The sequence below is a fragment of the Passer montanus genome, unplaced genomic scaffold (genome assembly GCF_014805655.1).
Source record: "Passer montanus isolate IOZ18808 unplaced genomic scaffold, ASM1480565v1 scaffold101, whole genome shotgun sequence".
NCBI lineage: Eukaryota > Metazoa > Chordata > Aves > Passeriformes > Passeridae > Passer > Passer montanus.
Window position 1 is genome coordinate 1,319,030 of NW_024356616.1, and position 19,442 is coordinate 1,338,471.

The following is a 19,442-nucleotide window of genomic DNA, read 5'->3' on the forward strand; positions in this document are numbered from 1 at the left end:
AGCGGGCTCCGTGCCTGCCGGGCCCGCCCGGCCGTGCCTCAGCCCCGGGGCGGGGTCCGAGCGGCCGGGAGCCCGCGGGCAGGGCTGCGGCACACGTGGGCTCGGCCCTGCCGGTGCCTGGGCACGGGAGAGTCGTGGCTGAGCTGGTCACGGAGCGGCTGCCGGCTCAGGGGCCCGTCTGAGCGGGTCACCGGCACGGGTCCTGGTTCCGGTGGTGACAGCTGTGCCGTAATGTGTGTGGCTGACGAGCTGCCTCCCCCATTCCACGCTCTGTGTGATGCCTGTGAAGCACTAACACTCACCCTAGCATTGTTTAACCAGCAGCTGGAACACAGCGTACAGAGGAGCTTTACAGACTCTCCTTTGCCCTGCGTGCTTGTCAGGTAGCTGTCAAATCCCATCCTCAGGTTCCTGGTGAAGGTGGTGTCCAGAGGGCAGTGTCCCCCGAGCAGGCTCATTTTTTATCATAAGCCACTGACGGCCCTGTGGGTGTGTGACCTTTGACTGGTCCTTGTTCCCCAGCAAGTTCTTCTTTGACTAATCATCAGCAGTAATTCTCCCCTTAGGCTAACTTCCTGTCCTGAGCTGTTTGTAAATGTGCCCTTTGTCACTGGGGATGAGATGTACAGGGGCAGAGGAAGTGATGCCTACCCAGGAATCTGGGTACCTGGCTTCCTCACTTCTCTCGGATGCCCCTGAAATGAGAGACATGATAAGGTCTTGGTCATGAGGAAGGGTTTTCTGTCACTCCTTTCCTGTACTCGAGACCTGATTGCAGCATCCTGTGCCGTAGGCGTGGTTCTGGATGAGTCTGCTCCAGCTGAGCTGTGCGTGGTATGAAAATACAGGATGAATGGCAGCAGGAGGTGATTCCCAAGTCCGTGACCGTGACAGGACGTAGCTAGAGTATCCGTCTCAGTCTTTGCTGTCTCGGGAGCTGCTCTGAATGCTGTGACCTCAGCCCAAGTACTGCCTTCCAGGTTTCAGAGCCCACTGTCTCTGGCCTCCTGCCACGCTCTCTGCGTTGACATCTCTCCGATCTGCTGACTTCAGTTGCTCCCCTCCGCTGCTGCCGGTGGCATGCGAGTGCCACATCTGCCAAGAAGCCAACTTGCTGTTTGAAAGCATTCCAGGAGCTTCGCTGGTGTCTGTAATGACCCTTCAGCGTGGGTGGATGCCAGGGGCCTCCAGAGCTGAACTGGTTCCAGGCGTCATGCAAGGACCCGTGCTGGTGCGCATGCCCTCGGGGGAGAACAATAATAGCTCCACATACGGTAGGCTCCCGTGAGTGCCAACTCCCTCGATCTCCTCCAATGCAGGCTCAGGGATGGACTCCACCTTGTCCCTCTGAAGAGACTCTGCATGCTCTCAGCAGCCAGGAGGGGATTCTGCTGCCAGGTTCTCCACAAGCTGCCCCGCAGCAGGACTTGCTCAGTGGCAGCCTGGGAGGGGATTTGTTCCTGTGGTCGTGTTGCTGCCGTGCCCACCACCTGCCCATGGACTGTCTGCTCTGAGCTCTTTGGCCTGCATCGTCTGAACTCACCCGAGCTCCTGGCACACTGCTGGCTCGTTTTCCCAAGTGCTCTCTCTGCTCCTGTTGCATTCCCTCTCTCAGAGCCCCGAAGGGATGTGAACTTTGGAATGGGGTCTCTGAGCACGCTGCAGACTCAGTGCATGTGTGTGACTGTTGCTGAGTAACAGGAGGACTGGTTCACTGCTGGGAGCAGCCCTTCTGTCTGGCTGCAGGGCACCAGCCTTGCCTGGGCCCTTCACCATGTTCCTCCTGCTCCCCTTTGACAGCCTAGTGGTTAATCTCTTGGGGATTTCCATAACTGTCCTCTTCACTCTGCTTCTGGTTTTCATCATCGTGCCAGCAATTTTTGGAGTCTCCTTTGGCATCCGCAAGGTTTACATGAAAACTTTATTGAAGATTTTTCAGGTAAGTCATGTTTTCAGAGTGTTCTCTGTGTCTGCAGAGGTTTGTCCAAGCATGGAAGAGAGGTTTTTGCCTCAGGAGGGGATTTTGGGTGACTAGAGTGGAAGACGGCTGTGGATGTTGTGCTGCTGCCTTTTGACCTCTTTGGCTCACCTCAGCCAAATGCCATTTATGGGACCTCTGTTTGTGGGCTGTTTTTCCCTGTAATTAACAAGTAAATCTTCAAGTGAAGCAGTAGTGTAGCAAGGCTCTGCAGTCAGCAGGAGCACAGCAGGATGTGAGGGCTAGCTTGGAGGGGTTCTGTCCCAGGCAGGGCAGGGAGCTGCTGCAGCAGTGTCAGGTGTGATGGAAGGGAGCAGCCAGCAGGCTGCTCCTCTCCAGGGCACATTTGGACGAAGCAAGAGCAGAGGAGGCAAGGCAGGACATTTGTGCTGCAAGCCCTGAGTGATCTGTGGCCAGAACCCAGAGCTCTCAACGTGTTTCTGTCCTGGAGTGTCACCTACTGAGCCGTGTCTGGACCTGCCACCTTGGAGGACAACCAGCAGCCCTTGCCGACCCTCTTGGCACAGAGAGGACAAGTGGAATTTTCCAGCTTGTTGTCATGCTGTTCCCTTGCCTGCCTTTGGTGGACTAATTTTATGGGCTGTCTCTGAGCCAGCACCTCTTGAAGCAAGTTCCTGACCAGACCAGAATTTTTTATCTACTAGGAGTAGGTAAAGCCTATACCACCCTTCCCTGGCAGCTCAGGTGAAAGCACAGTGTTTGCTAGGGAGGTTTTAGGCTCTTAACTATGGAGTTCATGCTGCTAAAGGATGCATGGTGTAGCTACTGCTGTTGGAACAGCTGATTCTGCCTGATACTCTGGGGAGTATCCCTGTACTGGCTGGCTTGGGAAGACAGCCCTGGAGCTCACAGTGTTCAGCTCTTTAAACTCTTGAGTCTTCCCAAAAGCTTGAGGTATAAATGGGAAGACCCTGGGCTTTGTGAGAGGCTTTATTAACACAGATTTTGGAAGACCTGGCTACAAATTTACTGACTGAAGCAGGCATAGAAAAAAAAATAAATGGAACTTTTCACAATATTTTCTTTTTTTCCCCTCTTGCTTCAATTCAGGAACATTTGCTCTCAACACCTATATTGGTGTTTGAAAACTATTTTTCTGAAAAGCTGTTCCAGCTTTTATTAAAGGATCTTAGTGTTAGGACAGAGGAGCACTCATGCCCAGCTGGTCACTGATTTGGTGGAAAATCCACTCGTTAAGTTTGACCATTCAGAATGGTATTTTGGAGGGCTGTTGGTTACTCAAAATACTTCCCCAGCACTCGAGGCTGACGTTGGGAACCCAGAGGGGCAGCACGTGGGAGTGTGGCACTCTGGGAGCTCGTGGCACACAGCCCGAGCTGCCAGGCCTGGCTGGCACTGCCACACCTGTGTGGTGGGGAGGGAGGGCACCTGCCTGCTGCCCCTCAGGTGTGGGGCTGGGTTTGCTGCTGCCACATCACGATGGAGATGTGCTGGGCTGCTGAGCTCTGCGAGGTCAGAGCTCCTCTCCTGGCTTCTGGGATGGCAGCATCTAGGCAGTCTTCTGCAGTGCTGGAGTTCTGGCTGCTGGCAGAGGCAGCTGCAAGGTGAGCAGGATGCTCCATATGCAATTAGCATTCCCTCATTGCTGCCTCCTGATCTGCTGCCTGTATGGGCTGAGATTGGGATGCCAGAGTTCACAGCAACTTCACAGAGCAGCATGTTGTACACAAGTCCTTCTTCTTCAGAAGCTTGTCCTTCCAGACCTATATGAATTACAGGCTGTGAAGGTTATTTGGAGGACAGGTGGGAAAACTGCACAGAAATACAGCCTGCAGTTTATGCTAGTGCCCTTGAAAATTAGCTGATAGAACAAGTAGTCCTGGCACAGGATTTGGCAACCAGCTGTCTGAGGGTGCTTGCTGCTGCTGTTTTGGGCAGATTGCTGAGCTGAGAAGCAGCAGCAGCCATCAGCTGAATCAGAGGGGAAAGGATCCCATCCCATCATCAGCCTGATGTGTCAGCAGCAAACTGAAAACACAGTCTCTGCTTTGAATTTGGAAGAAACAAGGGTTGAAGAGTAGCACTGGTCCCCTGACCAGCTCCCTACACTGTGGTGCAGACACTTCTGCTCAGCCAGAAGCTGTGCAGTGGCAAGCACGTGCAAGGTGCAGCAGAGCTGAGAGGTCACAGAAACAGCAGAAAACCTTTCTGTGCCATCTCATCACTGAGCACTCTTCTTCCCTCTGGCACTCCCTGTTTCCCAGGCCAGCCCCTGGTTCCACCTCAGTTCAGTTGGGTTCATCACTCACTCTTTCAGTTCTGTATGAAAACCTCCTGCTTTAGCCTCATCTTTTCCCCTGCACTGTGGTCCTTCCTGAAAGTCAGCTCTAAAATGGGCAGTAGTGTGGAGCCCAGGCCTTGCCAATCTTGGTGGTGCTGTCTGTCTTGCAGTGGGCAACACTGAGAATAGAGCGTGGTGCCAAGGAGAAGAACCATCCGTTGTACAAGCCCTATGTCAATGGTGAGATCCTGCCCTGCGTGGCTACATGAGTTCTTTTGGGGAGGTGGGGTAAATGGGGTGTCTCTGAGCAGCTGAGGTCTGCTGGGAAGTCTTTTCCATGTAGGAAAAGTTCTAGAGAGCTCTGTTTCATGAGGGAGGGCAGGGAAGCACCCTGGGAGTGCTTAATTTCTAGATAGTGGGGAGGTTTGTGGCTGTCTGGACTGGACAAAGGAAGAGGGGGACCCTGAGGAGGGCGGGTGAGGAAGGACCTTGGCTTTTGTCTCTCTCTGAGTGGGCAGGTCACAGTTTGCTCAGAGCTGCCTATGGTGTGTTGCAGGGATCATTGCAAAGGAGCCAACGTCACTGGAGGAGGAGATCAAGGAGATGCGGCGGAGCGGCAGCGGCAAAGCCCTGGATGCCCCCGAGTTTGAGCTCTCAGATATCTTCTATTTCTGCCGCAAGGGCATCGAGACCATCATGGATGATGAAGTGACCAAGAGATTCTCAGCTGAAGAGCTGGAATCCTGGAACCTGCTCAGCAGGACCAACTACAACTTCCAGTACATCAGCCTGCGCCTCACTGTGCTCTGGGGGCTTGGTGTGCTCATCCGTTACTGCTTCCTTCTGCCCCTCAGGTGAGTCCTGCTGCCAGCACCTGCCTGCCAAGAACGTGCTGCTGGCCTGGTTTTGCTAGCATGTAGTTTCCCTCTTTCTGCAGGATAGCCCTGGCATTTACTGGCATCAGCTTGTTGGTGACTGGTACCACAGTGGTGGGATATTTGCCAAATGGAAGGTGAGTTCATCTTTGAGGGAGAAGCAGGTGGGGAGCACTCTGTGCAGTTTGAGACCTTATAATCCTGAAATTTCCCTAGAAAGCTTTCTGTTCCACCACCTGCAGCCACAGAAGGTGGTCCTGGCAGCTGTGGTCTCTCAGGAATGGACACCCTGTAATTCTAAACAAAGGGCCTAGATGTGAGCACTAAGCTGGTGGCAGAGTGCTCAGCCCTGGCCTCTGAAAGCAGTAATAACAGAAAAGAGCAAAGGCCAAAATGTTATTCTCATGAGTTAAGAATCAGTGATGATAAGCTGACAGCAAAGCTCAGGACACGCTGTGTTTCTGTAGGACAGATGTGAAGGCTTGGCTGGATTTCACAGCCTGGGGCAGCTGGGCTGGGTGGCACCGTTACAGGGGATGTTGTAGGACTGGGCAGTGATGGTGTGTGTCCTGGGCTGCAGGTGTAAGGACTTCCTGAGCAAGCACGTCCACCTGATGTGTTACCGGATCTGCGTGCGTGCCCTCACAGCCATCATCACCTACCACGACAGGTAAGGCCTGTCTGCTCCACGCTCCCTGCCCAGGGGGTGCTCCATGCTGCCCATCTTGTATCTCTCATGCTTCCTTCCCCTTTCTTCACCCCTACTTTTGTTTTGCTTCTAGAGAAAACAGACCCCGAAACGGAGGCATCTGTGTGGCCAATCACACCTCCCCCATTGATGTGATCATCCTGGCCAGTGATGGCTACTATGCCATGGTAAGGTACCAGGCCTGGCTGCCTGCATGCAGCAAAGCTTGTTATGGGGCAGGAGGTGGGCAGCAAGAGTCCTTTGAGCATGTACAACTACTTGACCCTGCATGGTGTGGTGGGGCACTGTCAGACTTGTCTGTGGCATGCAAGCTCAGCTGGATCTCAAAGCACCAGGGGTCTGTGGGTGCAGCTGTAGCAGTCTGAATTGCTGCTAGCATAGTCCGGGGTAAAGAAGCAAAAAGGACCTTTGGGTAATATCCACAGATGTTTAATTTAGCTGTGTGGTGAGATGGTCAGGTCCCAGAACACAGGCATGCAGAGGGTCTAAGCTTTCTCTCTACAGGGGCCCAGGGGCTGACCCTGGTCTGAGGGCAGTACAAAGATGAGGGTTAATCAGGAAATAGGGAAGGAATGGCTCAGGGATGTAGGAACAGACGGAGGAACAGGGGAAGGAGCCAGTGGGGTCTGACAGCTTTTTGAGGCAAGCTCCTTGTGTCTCCCTAGACCAGGGAATGCCCCCCCAGGGTCTCCACATGCAGTTTGCAAGAAGAGCTCTAGGCTTTGCTGTTCCTGGGAGAGCAAAGCACTTCCCCAGCTGGAACTGCTTCCCTCCTGCCATGGGGAAAGCACTTGGGGTTTGCTGTATCTGACTTTCAAATCAGAGCCTGGGACTTTTCCTCGTAGCCTTTCCAGGCTAGGGGCAGGAAGATGAAGCTCAGTTTGGCTGTGAAACTCTTTGGCACAGCCTTGACTTCCGTGTGTGCCCACGTCTTGTAACTGGTGTGTTCTTTCCCTGCTCAGGTGGGTCAGATCCATGGAGGGCTCATGGGTGTGATCCAGAGGGCCATGGTGAAGGCTTGTCCCCATGTCTGGTTCGAGCGTTCCGAGGTCAAAGATCGTCACCTCGTCGCCAGAAGGTGGGACTGGCTGAGGGGTGGCTCTGGAGGCTGGGGGAGCTAGAGGGCTGCTCACCTCCCTTGGATGAGGACAAGTGCTGGGAGGGTGTGCCCCTGTTGTTGGCACCCTGATAGTCCCTGGTGACTGCAGGGTATGGATTATGTGTGGATTGCTACTGAGAGCGACTGTCCCTTCTGCTAATTTTTGGCACTCTTCTGTTTAGGCTCACAGAACATGTCCAGGACAAAAGCAAACTGCCCATTCTTATTTTTCCGGAAGGTGAGTGCAACAAGGCCAGAGAAGCACCAGGTGGAGAAGGCACCTTGAGATTAGCAGCACATCTCTGTTCCTTTCCTTCTTACATAGCCAAGGGCTTGAGACCCTTCACTGAGACAAAAGGGACATTTGTGTCCTTAGAGCTGAGTGAGCCCAGAATGCAGGAGTCACACATGATGTCCCAGTGACCCAGAGAACAGGGCTTGGATGGAATTAGGGGACAATTGCTGGGTTCCTGTTGCCCTGCCCTTAAGCCTGTAGCTTAGACTTCTGAACTGACCTGCAGAGGAAAGTTAAGATTGTGCTTGTCTCTTACAGGAACATGCATCAACAACACATCTGTGATGATGTTCAAAAAGGGGAGCTTCGAAATTGGAGCTACAGTTTACCCTGTAGCCATCAAGGTATGACAAGGCAATGTTCCTAGGGCACAAGTCTGTCTGTCCCTCTGTATCTCTGTCCTGGCAGCCCAGTCCAGCCTGGTCTGAGGGCACAGGAAAGCTGAGGTCACTCCATGTAGTGCTCTGGGAGAGCTGAAGTTTAGCTTGGTTTGGGGTGGAAGTTGGAGCCTCAGAGAGGGTGCAGCCCCTGCCTGACTTCATGAACTGTTCTGCCTTTGCAGTATGACCCACAGTTTGGAGATGCCTTTTGGAACAGCAGCAAGTATGGCATGGTGACCTACCTCCTCAGGATGATGACCAGCTGGGCCATCGTCTGCAGTGTCTGGTACCTGCCCCCAATGACCAGGCAGGTAAGGTGAACCCAGCCTGTCTGATCCTGTCCTGTTGGGCCCTTTGCTCCTGCTGATCACTCCTGTTTTGCCACAGCCTGAAGAGGACGCAGTGCAGTTTGCCAATCGAGTGAAGTCAGCCATTGCCAGGCAGGGGGGCCTTGTGGATCTGCTCTGGTGAGTCCAAGCAAGCTTTTCTCTTCCTGGTGCCAGACTTACTTGTTCTGCTTCCTGGGATGTGCTCATGGGCTGTAAAGCTCCCATTTATTCTTGCTTAGGGTAGAGCAGGCCTCTGGAGGAATGTCCTTTTGTCAAAGACCAAAGTCTTTGCTTCTTGTGTATGCTGAGCATCAGAGCTTCATCCTTTGGTTGTAGCTTGCATTGGGGTGCCCTGGGTTTGACTTGCTTCTATTCTGCAAGTTGTGTTCAGCTTGGGAACTTGCTCTCCTAGGCACTGAGGTGTCAGAGCCCAGGAGGCAGGCAGGCAGTCTCCTGTAGCTGTACCACAGTAGCTCATGTTTCTGGCAGAACTGCTGTTTTGAGCACAGTGCAGGGCCATGGGGGCAGAACCAGGTAAGAAAGTGATGCCCTTTGGGGACAGGTAGTCTTGCTGCAATTCTGACTTGCCCAGAACAGTCCCAGATAAAGATGGTGCCTGTCTACAGCCTCTCTGATATGACTCTCTCCCCAGGGATGGAGGACTGAAAAGGGAGAAGGTGAAAGATGCGTTCAAGGAGGAGCAACAGAAACTCTACAGCAAAATGATTGTAGGCAGCCACGAGGACCGGAGCCGCTCCTGAGCCTGCTGCCTCCAGCACTGCCACCAGGGCTGGCCAAGCCCCTGCCCCCAGCACCAGCCAGGGCTTGTCTGGAGCACCTCTCAACCTTTGGACTTGGCTGCTCCAGAGCTGCTTGGACTCGCTTTTTCATCCTCTGGCTGTTGTTTTGTGGAGGCACTGTTGCTGCCTGGAGTGTGTAGGCCTTTGGCAGCTCATGGCAAAGATGCCTTCTTGTTACTGTTACAGTGAAGCCCCTTGCAGGGGCAGTATTAAATGAAACTCTTACGGTGTCATGTGCTTCCATCTGGTGTGTCCAGCCCCAGGATTGGTGTGATGTGCATGTGTGTCAGTCACAAGTCTCCCACAACACAAAAGCTGGTGAGCTGTGCTGAAATTGGCTGCCTTGACAACCAAGGGAATCCTTATGAGTCTGTCCCACTCACGTGTGAGTTATAAACCCCTTAGGAGCAGAATGTGCCTCTCAGGCCATTTTCAGATCCTCTTCCAGAAGAAATCTTTTGCCACTTTCCTGTCAGCTTGACCCAGACTGTTGCTTCTACAGTGTCTGAGTACCAGCCTCTTCACTGCTCCTGATGCAGTAAGGATCAAACTCCTTGGAAATCTCCCTCTGTCCCCTGGAGCTGCGGGGTGCCAGGTGTCACTGGAGTGGCAGGTGGGGCTCCTGAGGAATCTGGTGTAGGAGAGCCCAAGACTTCATGGCTAGGGCAGCAAATCCCTTTTCAAATGTCTCCTGAGGGGAACAGTGGCATCTGACCCTGTCATGCACACACATGGATAGTGTCAACCTGTAGCAAGAAAACTGAAATCTTGTGCTGGAGGTGGTGCGCCTTTTCTGCTCTGCAAGTAGATTATTAAGTAAAACAACTTGCATTTGAGCATTTCTCCCAGGTACTTTCCCATTTTCCTTACATTCCTACAAACTTGAGCACTTACACTGGGTTCTCTGCTCTTACAAGCAAGAGCTGTTTCACCTCTGCCTGCTGAAGCCTGCTTGCATTTTCTAATGCTCTGGAGAAGGCAGTTACCCAAGTGCCTCCTTTGTACCTTGAGTGTTGTTTGTTGGGAAAGGCATTGCTATGCCAGGTGAGGACAGCTGCTCTGTGTAAGTGGCCTTAAATCTGAATTTTCCTGCACTTTTTAATTTACCTGATGGAAGCTCTGGCTGCCAGCTCAGGTGGCTGTTTGGATGAAGACCCCTGCACCTTGCTGTGGTCTGGGGAGCCCTGGAGAGAGCCACAGTGAGTCAGGGGTTGCTGAGGCTGTGGATGGCCCTTCCCTGTGTCTGAGTGCAGCTGGGGACACGCCTGCTGGGGACATGGACAGCCCTGCCTGCTGATCCCTGCTGCCCACGCAGGGTCTCCAGGCTCTCCCTCACTCCTCCCATTCAGCAGCTGCTCCTGAGCCCTATCAAGGGCTGTGTCCCCAGAGCTCTCCTCTCTGGGGGTGGGATGGACATTTCCTTCAGGTGCTGCTGAAGGCCACAGGGCTCCTCCACCCCCTTCCCATGTCCTCAGGCACTTGGATCCAGCTGCAGGTGCCCCCAAATCCCCTGTCCCTGACACCATGGAGAACCCTCCTCAGCTTTGCAGGATGTCCAGCCACCCTGCTGCGCTCGGGGACCGTCCCCAGCAGCATTCAGGACACTCCACAGCAGGCAAGGAGCTGGCTGGACAGGTTAGGAGGCACACATCCATCTTTCCTTGCCTCTCCCACCCCGTGCCCCCCAGTCAATACGTCTCTCTCCGATGAGAAAGTTAATAAATTTAGCTCTAGATTAAAAGTATCGATCATTTCATTTGTAAGCGATAAATAACCAGGGGGGGAGCACTGGGCTGCCCACGGGGTAGGGGCTGCTGGCTCTGGCTGCAGCAGCCGTGCACCCCACTGGGGCCAGGAGCCCTCATATGCATTCTGCCCGGATGCTGGCATTGATTTGCTATTAGTCTCCACGCACCACCCAGTAGCACATCATTCCCGGAGCTGCTATTAATGGCCTTTTGATAAATAATCACTTGTAAGTCAATAAATTTTTATTAAACAGTGTGGCGCTTTGATTTATGAAAATCCGACGGGGTTTGTCTGGGAGAAAAGGGATGCGGAATTGAAGCGGAGCTGCCATCCATCTGCCTGCCAGGCTGGCCTGCCTGTGCTGCACTCCTGGCTCTGCCCACGCTGCCTGAGGCTGCCTGGCACCGGGCACAGGCTGGGCAGAGCTCGTGCTCGCTGCTGGCTGCTCCTGCCCAGAGCCCAGCGCTGATGGGGCACCGCTCTGCTGCAGCACAAAGTGGGGAAATGGGAAAGGGGGAGCCACGGTGGGCAGCACAGGGAGAAAAGGGGGTCACTCCTGGCTGCTGGATGGGGCCCTGCATGGATCAGCACTCTTTGGGGTCCTGTCTCAGCATGGGGATGCAGCCAGGCTGCAGCAGCCATTTGTCACTCTCCCTGGCTACAGCAGGCCCTTTGCCACCTGCTTTATTTGTCTCCCAGCCCTGACGTGGCATCAGACAGGTGTTAAACTACTTAATCACTTTAAAATTGTTTTAATTTTCTGTTTTGTATTGATCTCCACAGCACCAATTAATCAGCTCACTGGACCAGGCAGTTAGTACATTAAAAATTGTCAGCCAAGCTGGGCAGCTTAGAAAATGTTCAAAAAATATCCCACCAGCAGCCCCTCACTTCTCCCACCATGTGGAACCTGCTGAGCTCTGGCTCTGTTCACAGACAGTGATGTGTTTCCTCCAGCCCCGTGCACCACGCTCCCATGGGACCTGCCATCCCACATCCCAGGGTCCATTAGCTCTGTCCTGGCCCAGAACCCATCCCATGGAGGCAGTGGAGGGGCTGCGTGGCTGGGGGGGAGCATTACAAGCCCCACGCTCACTGCAGGGGCTGGACAGGGACAGTAGTGCCCTAAACTCTGGGAAAGTGGCACCGAGCAGTCAGGTCCCCTTGCAAAGTGCCCAGAGCCCAGTGAGAGACTGAAAGGGGCTTTAAGCCAAATGTGAGCCTTGGCAGGTTGTACAATGATCTGCACCCCACACAGGCTGGTGCTCAGGGCCACTGAAAGCTCCCAGTGGCTCAGGAGCCCACCCAGCCACCAGCCTGCTGCAGGTGCTGCCTGCAGGGAGGGGATCCCCTCAGCAGCCCCACTCCTGCCCCTCCCGTGCTGCTAATCAGTGCCTGATGGGCCGGCAGCACCTTATCTGCTATCGATTTCCTTCCAAGACACAGCCCACGTGTTTGCTCACACCTGGCTGCCACTTAGCTGGCTCTTGGCTGAACAGCTGCCAAGCTTGCCCGGCCTTCAGTGCTGTGTCTGTGCCAGCTGCAGCTCCTTTGGTGTCCTGAGCAGGTAAGGACAGCTGGCCCTGTGCAACACCCGCAGCTGGCATGCCACTGGTGAGCCACGGGGAGCCAGAGCAGGGGGTGTGCAGCCCCTTGTGCTCAAAAATGTCTGTATGTGCAGCCCCCATTGCACAGGGGTGCAGCACAGAGCAGGGGGGCACCCAACAGGTTGGCAGGCAAACACACTGGGGCTATTGATGCCACATCAATCCTGCAGCCCCGACAGGTGAATGGGCTCTCACTCACACTGTTAAGATAAATGATATTTATTTGCTGCTAAGAGCTTCCAATAAGAGGCCCCAGTGAGTGACTTTTGAACCAGCAGCTCTTGCTGCTGGTACACACCCAAAGCAGAGAAAACCCTGGGAAAATCTCCAGGGCTCCCCTGCTTCTGTGGGGCACTTCCTGTCCCACACGCAGCACCACAGCGTGGCCCCTTCCCCTGCCGGGCATGCAGACCCTGCCCCATCCATCCTATCCCCAACCCTTCTCTAGCCCAGCCTCACAAGGCCACCCTGGACCACGAAACAAGTGCTGGGACTCGACGGGGACCTTTATTTCATCAACGCTGCACCTGACACTACCACGTGTGCTGCTCCCAGCCCTGCCAGCCGTGCTCCCCATCCAGCTGCCACCCCACACCCCCCAGCTGCTGGTGAGGGGGGTCACCCCGGGCCAGAGGGGCAGGCTGTGCTCAGCCGCTGTGCGTGCCCAAGCCCAGCATGGAGAAGGCTGCACGGTGCTTCCTCAGCAGCAGCCGGATCTTCTCGTCATCCGAGTCGGGGTCCAGGGGCTTGTTGTACTCATCGTCCTCGGTCTCGGAGGCCGCCCGCTCTCCGCCAGAGCCCCCCGCCCGCTGCGAGGATGAGGAGGGCTCCAGGGCGCTCTTCTTCCTCCATTTGGTCCGTCGGTTCTGGAACCAGACCTGCCGCCCCGTGGGCCCAGCTCGGTTAGCAGCCAGCACGCTGAGCAGCCCATGGCACAGAGGAAGCGGTACTCACCTTCACCTGAGACTCAGTCATGCCAAGGGAGTAGGCCAGCCGCGCTCTCTCCGGACCCGCCAGGTACTTGGTCTGCTCAAACGTCTTCTCCAGAGCAAAGATCTGGTGTCCCGTGAAGGTTGGGCGCGTGTGCTTCTTCTTGTGGATGCTGTCAGCCAAGTGAGCAGGGGCTGCAGGAGAGGAAGAGAGAAGTGGGCTGAGCTCTGGCAGCTCACAACTCTGGACTGCTTTCCCTTTGTCCACACTCGCCAGCCCTCAGTGACCAAAGAGTCCCTCCACACCTGCTCCTCTCCAAATTAAAACTTTATTCCTGCTTCAGGGCTTCAGCCCCATCCCAGGAGGTGCCACAGAGGAAGAGCTGGGATAGGCACCCCCTGATCAAGGACAGTGGTTGTGCTGAGAGGGTGAGGGTTGCTACCAACAGTGCTCGACCCCAGAGCCATGCAGCGCTGGGACACTGTGTCCCATGTCCCACACCTTGCAGGATGCATGACAGAAGACAGGCATAGCTGCTCGTTGGCTCATGGCTGTGCCAGGAGCAGACAGCCAAACCGCCTCGCTCATCTGCTCCGAAATCATCACCTGCAAAGGGGTGAAGGGGACCACAGCTGCACACAACCTCCTGGGGCTTCCCATGGGACAGCGGATGCACACATCCCACCGACCCGCTGGGACAGCAGCAGCATGCTCTGCAATTCCCCTGGCAGCTCTCCACCAGGACGGCAGCGCTGCCAGCCTGGGGCTCGTGGCTGGCCTGTCTTTGCCATGAAATAACCAGGCAATGACCCCCAGGCAGGCTGCTCGAGAGACAGGGAGATCTTGTGAGTCAGAGAGCTCTGCCCGTCCTTGCCAGCTGTGCTGCCTGGCGCTAAAGAATTAGCATTTGTCATCAGAGCTGCCCCTGCCCTTGAGCCAAAAAGTTCTGTGCCCATTTGAGCTCCACCAGCTCCAGCACCGGAGCGCTTCACACCGTCCTGGGCGACCCCCAACCAGCAGGGCAACGGCAAAGACACAGCCTGGCCCATTCCCCGGTGCCCACAGGGACTCCGCGAGGTGCCCATCCCGGGGGGCACCCCTCGCCCACCCGGGCGCCCCGAGCCCCCCGTACTTACGGCCGCCGCACTGCCGGCCGCCCCGCCACTCCGGGGCCGCCTCCGCCCAGCAGCTCCGGCCCCGCGGCAGGTACTCGCCGCCGGCCTTGGGCAGGGCGCCCACCTGGGGCCCGTAATAGACGCCCGGGGAGCTCAGTCCGTTAAATCCGCCCGCGTGCGGGTAGCCGGGGAGGAGCGCGCCGCTCGGCGCCGCCGCGGGCCGGCCGAGGATGTCGGAGATGCCGTGCGGGGTGCCGGCCGCCAGCTGGGCGCCCAGCCCGGGCGCCGCCAGCTTGTAGAAGGAGCTCTGCACTGAGTACTGGCAAACGGGCGCCTTGGCCTCGGGGAAGGCGCCCAGCGAGGGGCCGTTGAGCAGAAAGGTGCCGGGCAGGTTGGCATCCATGGCTCCAGCACCGAGAGCTCCTCAGAGCGCGGAGCGCCGCAGGTGCGACGGACGGCCCATCACCGCCGGGCCGGGGGCTGCGGAGCCCCGGGGTGGGCGCTGGCCCTGGCTGGCACGGGGTGGCGGCGGGGCCGGGCCGCGGCAGCCCCGGGGACCTGGCGGGGCTCCGGCCCCGGACCCTCAACTTGGGCGCGGGCAGCGCCAACATTTCTCTGATAAAGACGCGGCCCATTAGAATAGCGCGCAGCCATTGGCCGCGCGCGGCTGCGGGCGGCGCGCCCATTGGCCAGGCCTGGGCGGCCGCCGCTGCCATTGGCTGCGCCTCGGCGGCGGCGCGTGATTGGTGCGGGGCAGACAAATTGCGATTTGAGCGGCGGCGGCGGCGGGGACGGGACAGGGGACAGGACAGGACAGGACAGGACAGGACAGGGGACAGGACGGGACACGGGACACGGGACTCGGGACAAGGGACGGGACAGGACACGGGACAGGGGACACGACGGGACACGGGACTCGGGACAAGGGACGGGACAGGGGACACGGGACGGGACGGGGGACACGGGACTGGACGAGACGGGACGGGAGAGGAGACGGGACGGGACAGGGGATAGGGGACATGGGACACGGGACGGGACAGGACGGGACAAGACACGGGACAGGACAGGACAGGGGACACGGGACAGGGGACAGGGTACACGGGACACGGGACGGGACACGGGACAGGACAGAACAGGGGACACGGGACTCGGGACGTGACGGGACACGGAACGGGACAGGACGGGACACAGGACACGGGACGGGACAGGGGACACGGGACATAGGACGGGAGCAAGAACAAGGGACAGGACGGGACTGGACACGGGACACGGGAATGGGACGGGAACGGGACGGAACGGGACAGGGGATGGGAGACGGGACGGGCAAGGACAGGACACGACACGGGACTCGGGACGTGACGGGACACCGGACACGGGACGGAACGGGACGGGATACGGGACACGGAAATGGGACGGGACACAGGATGAGATGGGAGACAGATGGAACGGAACACGGAGCAGGACACAGGACAGGACGGGACACGGGACATAGGACGGGACACGGGACAAGGGACAGGACGGGACTGGACACGGGACACGGAAATGGGAAGGGACACAGGGAATGGGAAGGGACACATCTCCCATGAGATGGGAGACAGATGGAACGGAACACGGAGCAGGACACAGGACAGGACGGGACACGGGAATGGGTCGGGATGGATGGGAAGGGATGGGAGGGATCGGGATGGGTGGGATGCGGGGCCGGGGCTGCACAGCCCCGCTCGGGCCGGTGCTCTCGGTGGGGACTCAGTCGCCCCGCGGCCCCGGGACAGCCCCAGCAGCGTGGGGGGAGCAGTGGCACGGATCCTCGCCCTCCCCGGGAGAGGCCGCTCCAGGAACGGCACAGACACGGCCGACCCCACCCTCCGCAAGAGGGGACCCGGCCCCGGGCTCTTCCCACCTTTGGCAAAGCAGAGACGAGACACTTGTTTGTGTTGATTTATTTATTAATTCATAATCTGATAGCTGGTGTACAGGGAAATGATCTATACATCGGGGCCTAAGACAGGGAGATCCAAAAGGCTTGTTTCCATAACAATTAAAAAAAGAAAATAAAAGTAATCTTTAAAACTTCTAAAAAGCTTCTAGTGTGCAGACTGCAGCATTCTCTAGGCTCAATGTCGGGTGCAGCCTCCCCCTACCAGCCCTACAAGCAATCTGAGCGCGAAGCAATGTCACTGCAGGTGCCTGGCACGGTTGCAGCACAGCACATTCCCTACGGCATACACAAGGCCAAAGCACTGGACCCACACACAACTCTAGGGTGATGCTACGGAGTCAGCTGTTGCAGTGGGTCTAGGGAGGTTACTGTACGCAGCGAGGGTGATGGATGGAGGGTCTGTGCCTCTATGGCTCAACTTTGGGGCGGGGAGGGGGCTGCTTTGCTCTCCGAGGCTAAGCTGGGTCAGTGGCTTGGCTGCAGCGAGGTTTCTTGGCTGCAGGGCAGCCAGGGGCTCTCCCAGCAGACGTGCACCCGCTGCAGGGCAGGGCTGCCCTGCCAAGGCCACCAGCACACAGCCTGAAGCTGGAGGGGTGCTCATTCTGCACCTGGCCGCGGAGAACCAACTCAGACTCTGCAAAGCAGGGCCGTGGCCACGTCCAGGAGAAAGAGCAGGGGGTCCCCACGTCGCTGTGCTACAAAGGCCAGGTCCCCACATCAGCTGGGTCAAGGACCTGGGACCAAGTGCCACCACCCTCTCCCTGCGCTCCTGGGGTCAAGTATTACAGCGGGGTCGATGCACTGCCCAACTCTGAGCTCTGCTCCTGCCAGAGCAGCCGGGCCGAGGCTGCCCCAGCCCCCAGGGCTCAGGCAGCTTCCACCTGGAGAAAATGCAGCTCCCATGTCTCTGGGTTTGGTCCCGGGAGAGTCAGTATCCAGGGAGATGGACCCCCCCTTGCAGGGAGGCCAGGGTCCCTGCAAAGCCCTTGCCTGGGGTGCGTATTGCTGGCTATTGCTAGCTCCTGGCTCATCTCCTGAGCAGATATTGTGCTGAGTAGAGCTAGGCACAACCCCACGCGTGGCACAAGCACCTCCTGCTCTCTCTCACTGCACATCCTCCCCGGGCCCCAAGCACCTCGAGGCAGGCCTACAGCTTCAAGCCAGCTGGAGCCAACACAAAGTGGGGCTGGAGCATGGGACTGCACCTCTAGCCCCCCCCTCTTCAGGCCAGCAAGGGGCCAGGCTCAGGCAGAGGGGCACAGGACAGGGCCAGGCTGCTGCCCTCTCACTCCTATTGCCTTCCTGCTCCATTCACCAGAGCTGCTCACATATTCCAAAGGCTTTGCCCATCCTGCAGCCTGAAGAGGTATATGAGAGCAGAGCTGTCAGTGCTTTGTACATACTGCTAGAGTGTCCCTAGGGGTTTGCATAGTATTTATTGGTTCATATACACAAGGCTGATTGCTGTACAGTTTACACTTTCAACATAAGCAACGAGCTCAGTGCTCAGCCCAGAGCTCTGGGGAGACTTTGCACGTTCTGGGGAGAGGAAGGGCAGCCCTGCACCAGCCCCTCTGCCCAGGGCAGCTGTGCTCCCTGCAGCCTCCCCTTGCACCCTCTGGCCACTGCTGCCCTCCCCAAAACCCAACACTCACAGGGAGGGATGAGAAGCAAGTCCAGCAGAGGCAGCACAGGCATTTGCGGGGGGGGCCAAGCACCTCTCCTTCCACGGTGAGCAGTGCCATGCTGTCCCAGCTTTCCTCCTGCAGCTGGAGCACAGACGTGGGGATGCATCCACACACGGAGATGGAATCTCCTTCCCCTCTCGTTTTCTTCTACTCCAGCTCTTGCCTCCCCAAGGAGCTGAGAGCATGCCCCTGGTGGGTGGTGCTGTCTCTGGGCTCCTGGCAGCAGCGGGGCAAGGATGGAGGCCCCTCATCTGGTTTAAGTACTGTAGCTCATGCGTCTTGCAGTCAGTCAGTCATGCGGATAGGTAAGTATATCTCATACAGAAATCATGCCATTAGCCTATAGAAACATGTACAGCCAGCCCTGCTCCCCTCCACTCTCTGCTCTCCTCTCCTCTCTCCTCAGGTATGTGTCAGAACGTGTGTGAAGTTCAGTGGTTTGGTGTTGAGGTGTGATCCTGGAAAGACACAGAAATGCAGGGGTTACCAGGTGGCACATCCAGGATTAATGGTGGGACAGGCAGCACATGGCTGGCAAGTCCCTTCTGCACACTGTGCTTGTCCCACATGCACCCATGCTGCCAGGCAACCGTAAGACAAGTTTTGGGGGGTGTCAGACAGTGACAGAGCACCACTAAGTGGCAGGCCTGGAACTAGGAGCAATGGCATTGATGGCGCTGATGGTGCTGCCCCATCTGCAGCGTGGCACTGAGAGGGAGCTGGGAGGGCTGCTGTAGGATCTGGGGTGGAGGAGGCCAGCCTTGAGCCCCCCACCTCAGCTGGAATGACTGACTGCACCCCACTCTCCCAGCAGTGAGTGCACCCTCCCCAGTGCACACCCAGGGCCACTTTCACACAGTGGAAAATGCAAAAGCAAAGCAATAGGAACAGTGCCCCAGAGAGAGGCAGAGCCAGGGACTGTCTGGGGAGTGGGGCAGGCAGAGGGGGACAGTCTGCATGAACACGTGCCCACAAGCATAAGCCTTTCACACACCCACAGAGAGCTCATTAACAGAGTGGAGAGAGAAGGAGGACAGAGTGAGTCATGCATGAACAACAGAGGCCAGAGCAGCAACTGCCCCTGCCTGGCAGCCTCCTACCAGGAGGCAGTGCTGGGCAGCTGGGGAGCACACATGCAGCACCTTCCCCCAGTGCTGCACTGTCAGCCCAGCAATGAGTGAGCAGAGAAAAATGATGCAGCCAGGCTCAAATGTGCTGTGCCAAGCACACTGCCTTCAACCTGGCCTAGTCCCACTCTACAGAGGAATGCACAAGACTTAAGGGGTCATTCTGAGCTCAGTGAGGATCAATGGAAGAAATGTCCTAGCCCCTCCAAGTGTCACATTCCTGCAGCTGCCCCTCCTGCATCCCTACTGCCCAGACATTCCCCAGCAGCACCTGCCAAGGCCAGCCCCCATCCTGCCTTCAGCACACCCCAGTGCTTTCCTCTACGTGGCTGGACAGGCAGCACCCAGGGCCCCACAGAACCAGGACACCCTTCACCTGGCCCACAGCTCTGCCAGTGCTCAGCTGCACCCCTTGGGAGGGGCAGCAGCTCCACGGGCTGGTCTCACTGCCACAAGGCTGCAGTTTGTGCTCATGCATGAAGGGGGTGGCTCTGCTCAGACCCCATGGAAATGCCATCTAGTCCCTGGAGCGACCTGGACAAAGACCACCCCTCTGTCT

At 57.1% G+C, this 19,442-nt stretch overlaps 3 protein-coding genes across 11 annotated transcripts in view; 1 reads left to right on the forward strand and 2 right to left on the reverse strand.

The window, feature by feature from the left end:
- The first annotated feature begins 483 nt into the window (after positions 1-483).
- GPAT4 (glycerol-3-phosphate acyltransferase 4) lies at positions 484-8,959 on the forward strand. 2 transcript variants are annotated; one of them, XM_039715749.1, is made up of 13 exons: positions 500-1,231; positions 1,320-1,939; positions 4,412-4,481; positions 4,798-5,095; positions 5,179-5,253; positions 5,697-5,786; positions 5,899-5,992; positions 6,788-6,903; positions 7,107-7,162; positions 7,478-7,563; positions 7,782-7,910; positions 7,987-8,066; positions 8,581-8,959. In XM_039715749.1, the coding sequence occupies exons 2-13, from the start codon at positions 1,775-1,777 to the stop codon at positions 8,687-8,689; spliced, it is 1,368 nt and encodes a 455-aa protein (XP_039571683.1). In that variant the 5' UTR covers positions 500-1,231; positions 1,320-1,774; the 3' UTR covers positions 8,690-8,959. The 2 variants fall into 2 exon arrangements, with proteins under 2 accessions (XP_039571690.1, XP_039571683.1); XM_039715756.1 differs by having other exon boundaries at positions 484-1,939; positions 7,782-7,906.
- Positions 8,960-9,095: 136 nt separating this feature from the next.
- On the reverse strand, positions 9,096-14,709 carry NKX6-3 (NK6 homeobox 3). The gene is made up of 3 exons (XM_039715767.1): positions 14,151-14,709; positions 13,039-13,208; positions 9,096-12,962 (listed from the first exon to the last, which is right to left on the reverse strand). Exons 1-3 carry the CDS (start codon positions 14,530-14,532, stop codon positions 12,732-12,734), a joined length of 783 nt encoding a protein of 260 aa, XP_039571701.1. The 5' UTR covers positions 14,533-14,709; the 3' UTR covers positions 9,096-12,731.
- A 1,345-nt stretch (positions 14,710-16,054) lies between these two features.
- ANK1 (ankyrin 1) overlaps positions 16,055-19,442 on the reverse strand; it is a 53,499-nt gene continuing 50,111 nt past the window's right edge. For all 8 annotated transcript variants that reach the window (XM_039716117.1, XM_039716125.1, XM_039716136.1 and 5 more), the window contains one exon: positions 16,055-18,214. Coding sequence is in view for 2 of the 8 variants with exons in the window: in XM_039716136.1 (XP_039572070.1) it covers positions 18,188-18,214 (27 nt within the window). In the remaining 6 variants the exon portion in view is untranslated. The remainder of the gene's footprint in view (positions 18,215-19,442) is intronic.

What these genes read in the sequence shown, in the direction of transcription:
- GPAT4 (XM_039715749.1), top strand. Translation starts at nt 1,775, where the DNA reads ATGTTCCTCCTGCTCCCCTTTGACAGCCTAGTGGTTAATCTCTTGGGG. An exon ending in GTACAAGCCCTATGTCAATG is followed by an intron (nt 4,482 to 4,797) that starts GTGAGATCCTGC and finishes GGTGTGTTGCAG; the next exon opens with GGATCATTGCAAAGGAGCCA. An exon ending in CATTCTTATTTTTCCGGAAG is followed by an intron (nt 7,163 to 7,477) that starts GTGAGTGCAACA and finishes TGTCTCTTACAG; the next exon opens with GAACATGCATCAACAACACA.
- NKX6-3 (XM_039715767.1), bottom strand. Translation starts at nt 14,532, where the DNA reads ATGGATGCCAACCTGCCCGGCACCTTTCTGCTCAACGGCCCCTCGCTG. An exon ending in CGGCCGGCAGTGCGGCGGCC is followed by an intron (nt 13,209 to 14,150) that starts GTAAGTACGGGG and finishes CCTCTCCTGCAG; the next exon opens with CCCCTGCTCACTTGGCTGAC. An exon ending in TGACTGAGTCTCAGGTGAAG is followed by an intron (nt 12,963 to 13,038) that starts GTGAGTACCGCT and finishes ACGGGGCGGCAG; the next exon opens with GTCTGGTTCCAGAACCGACG.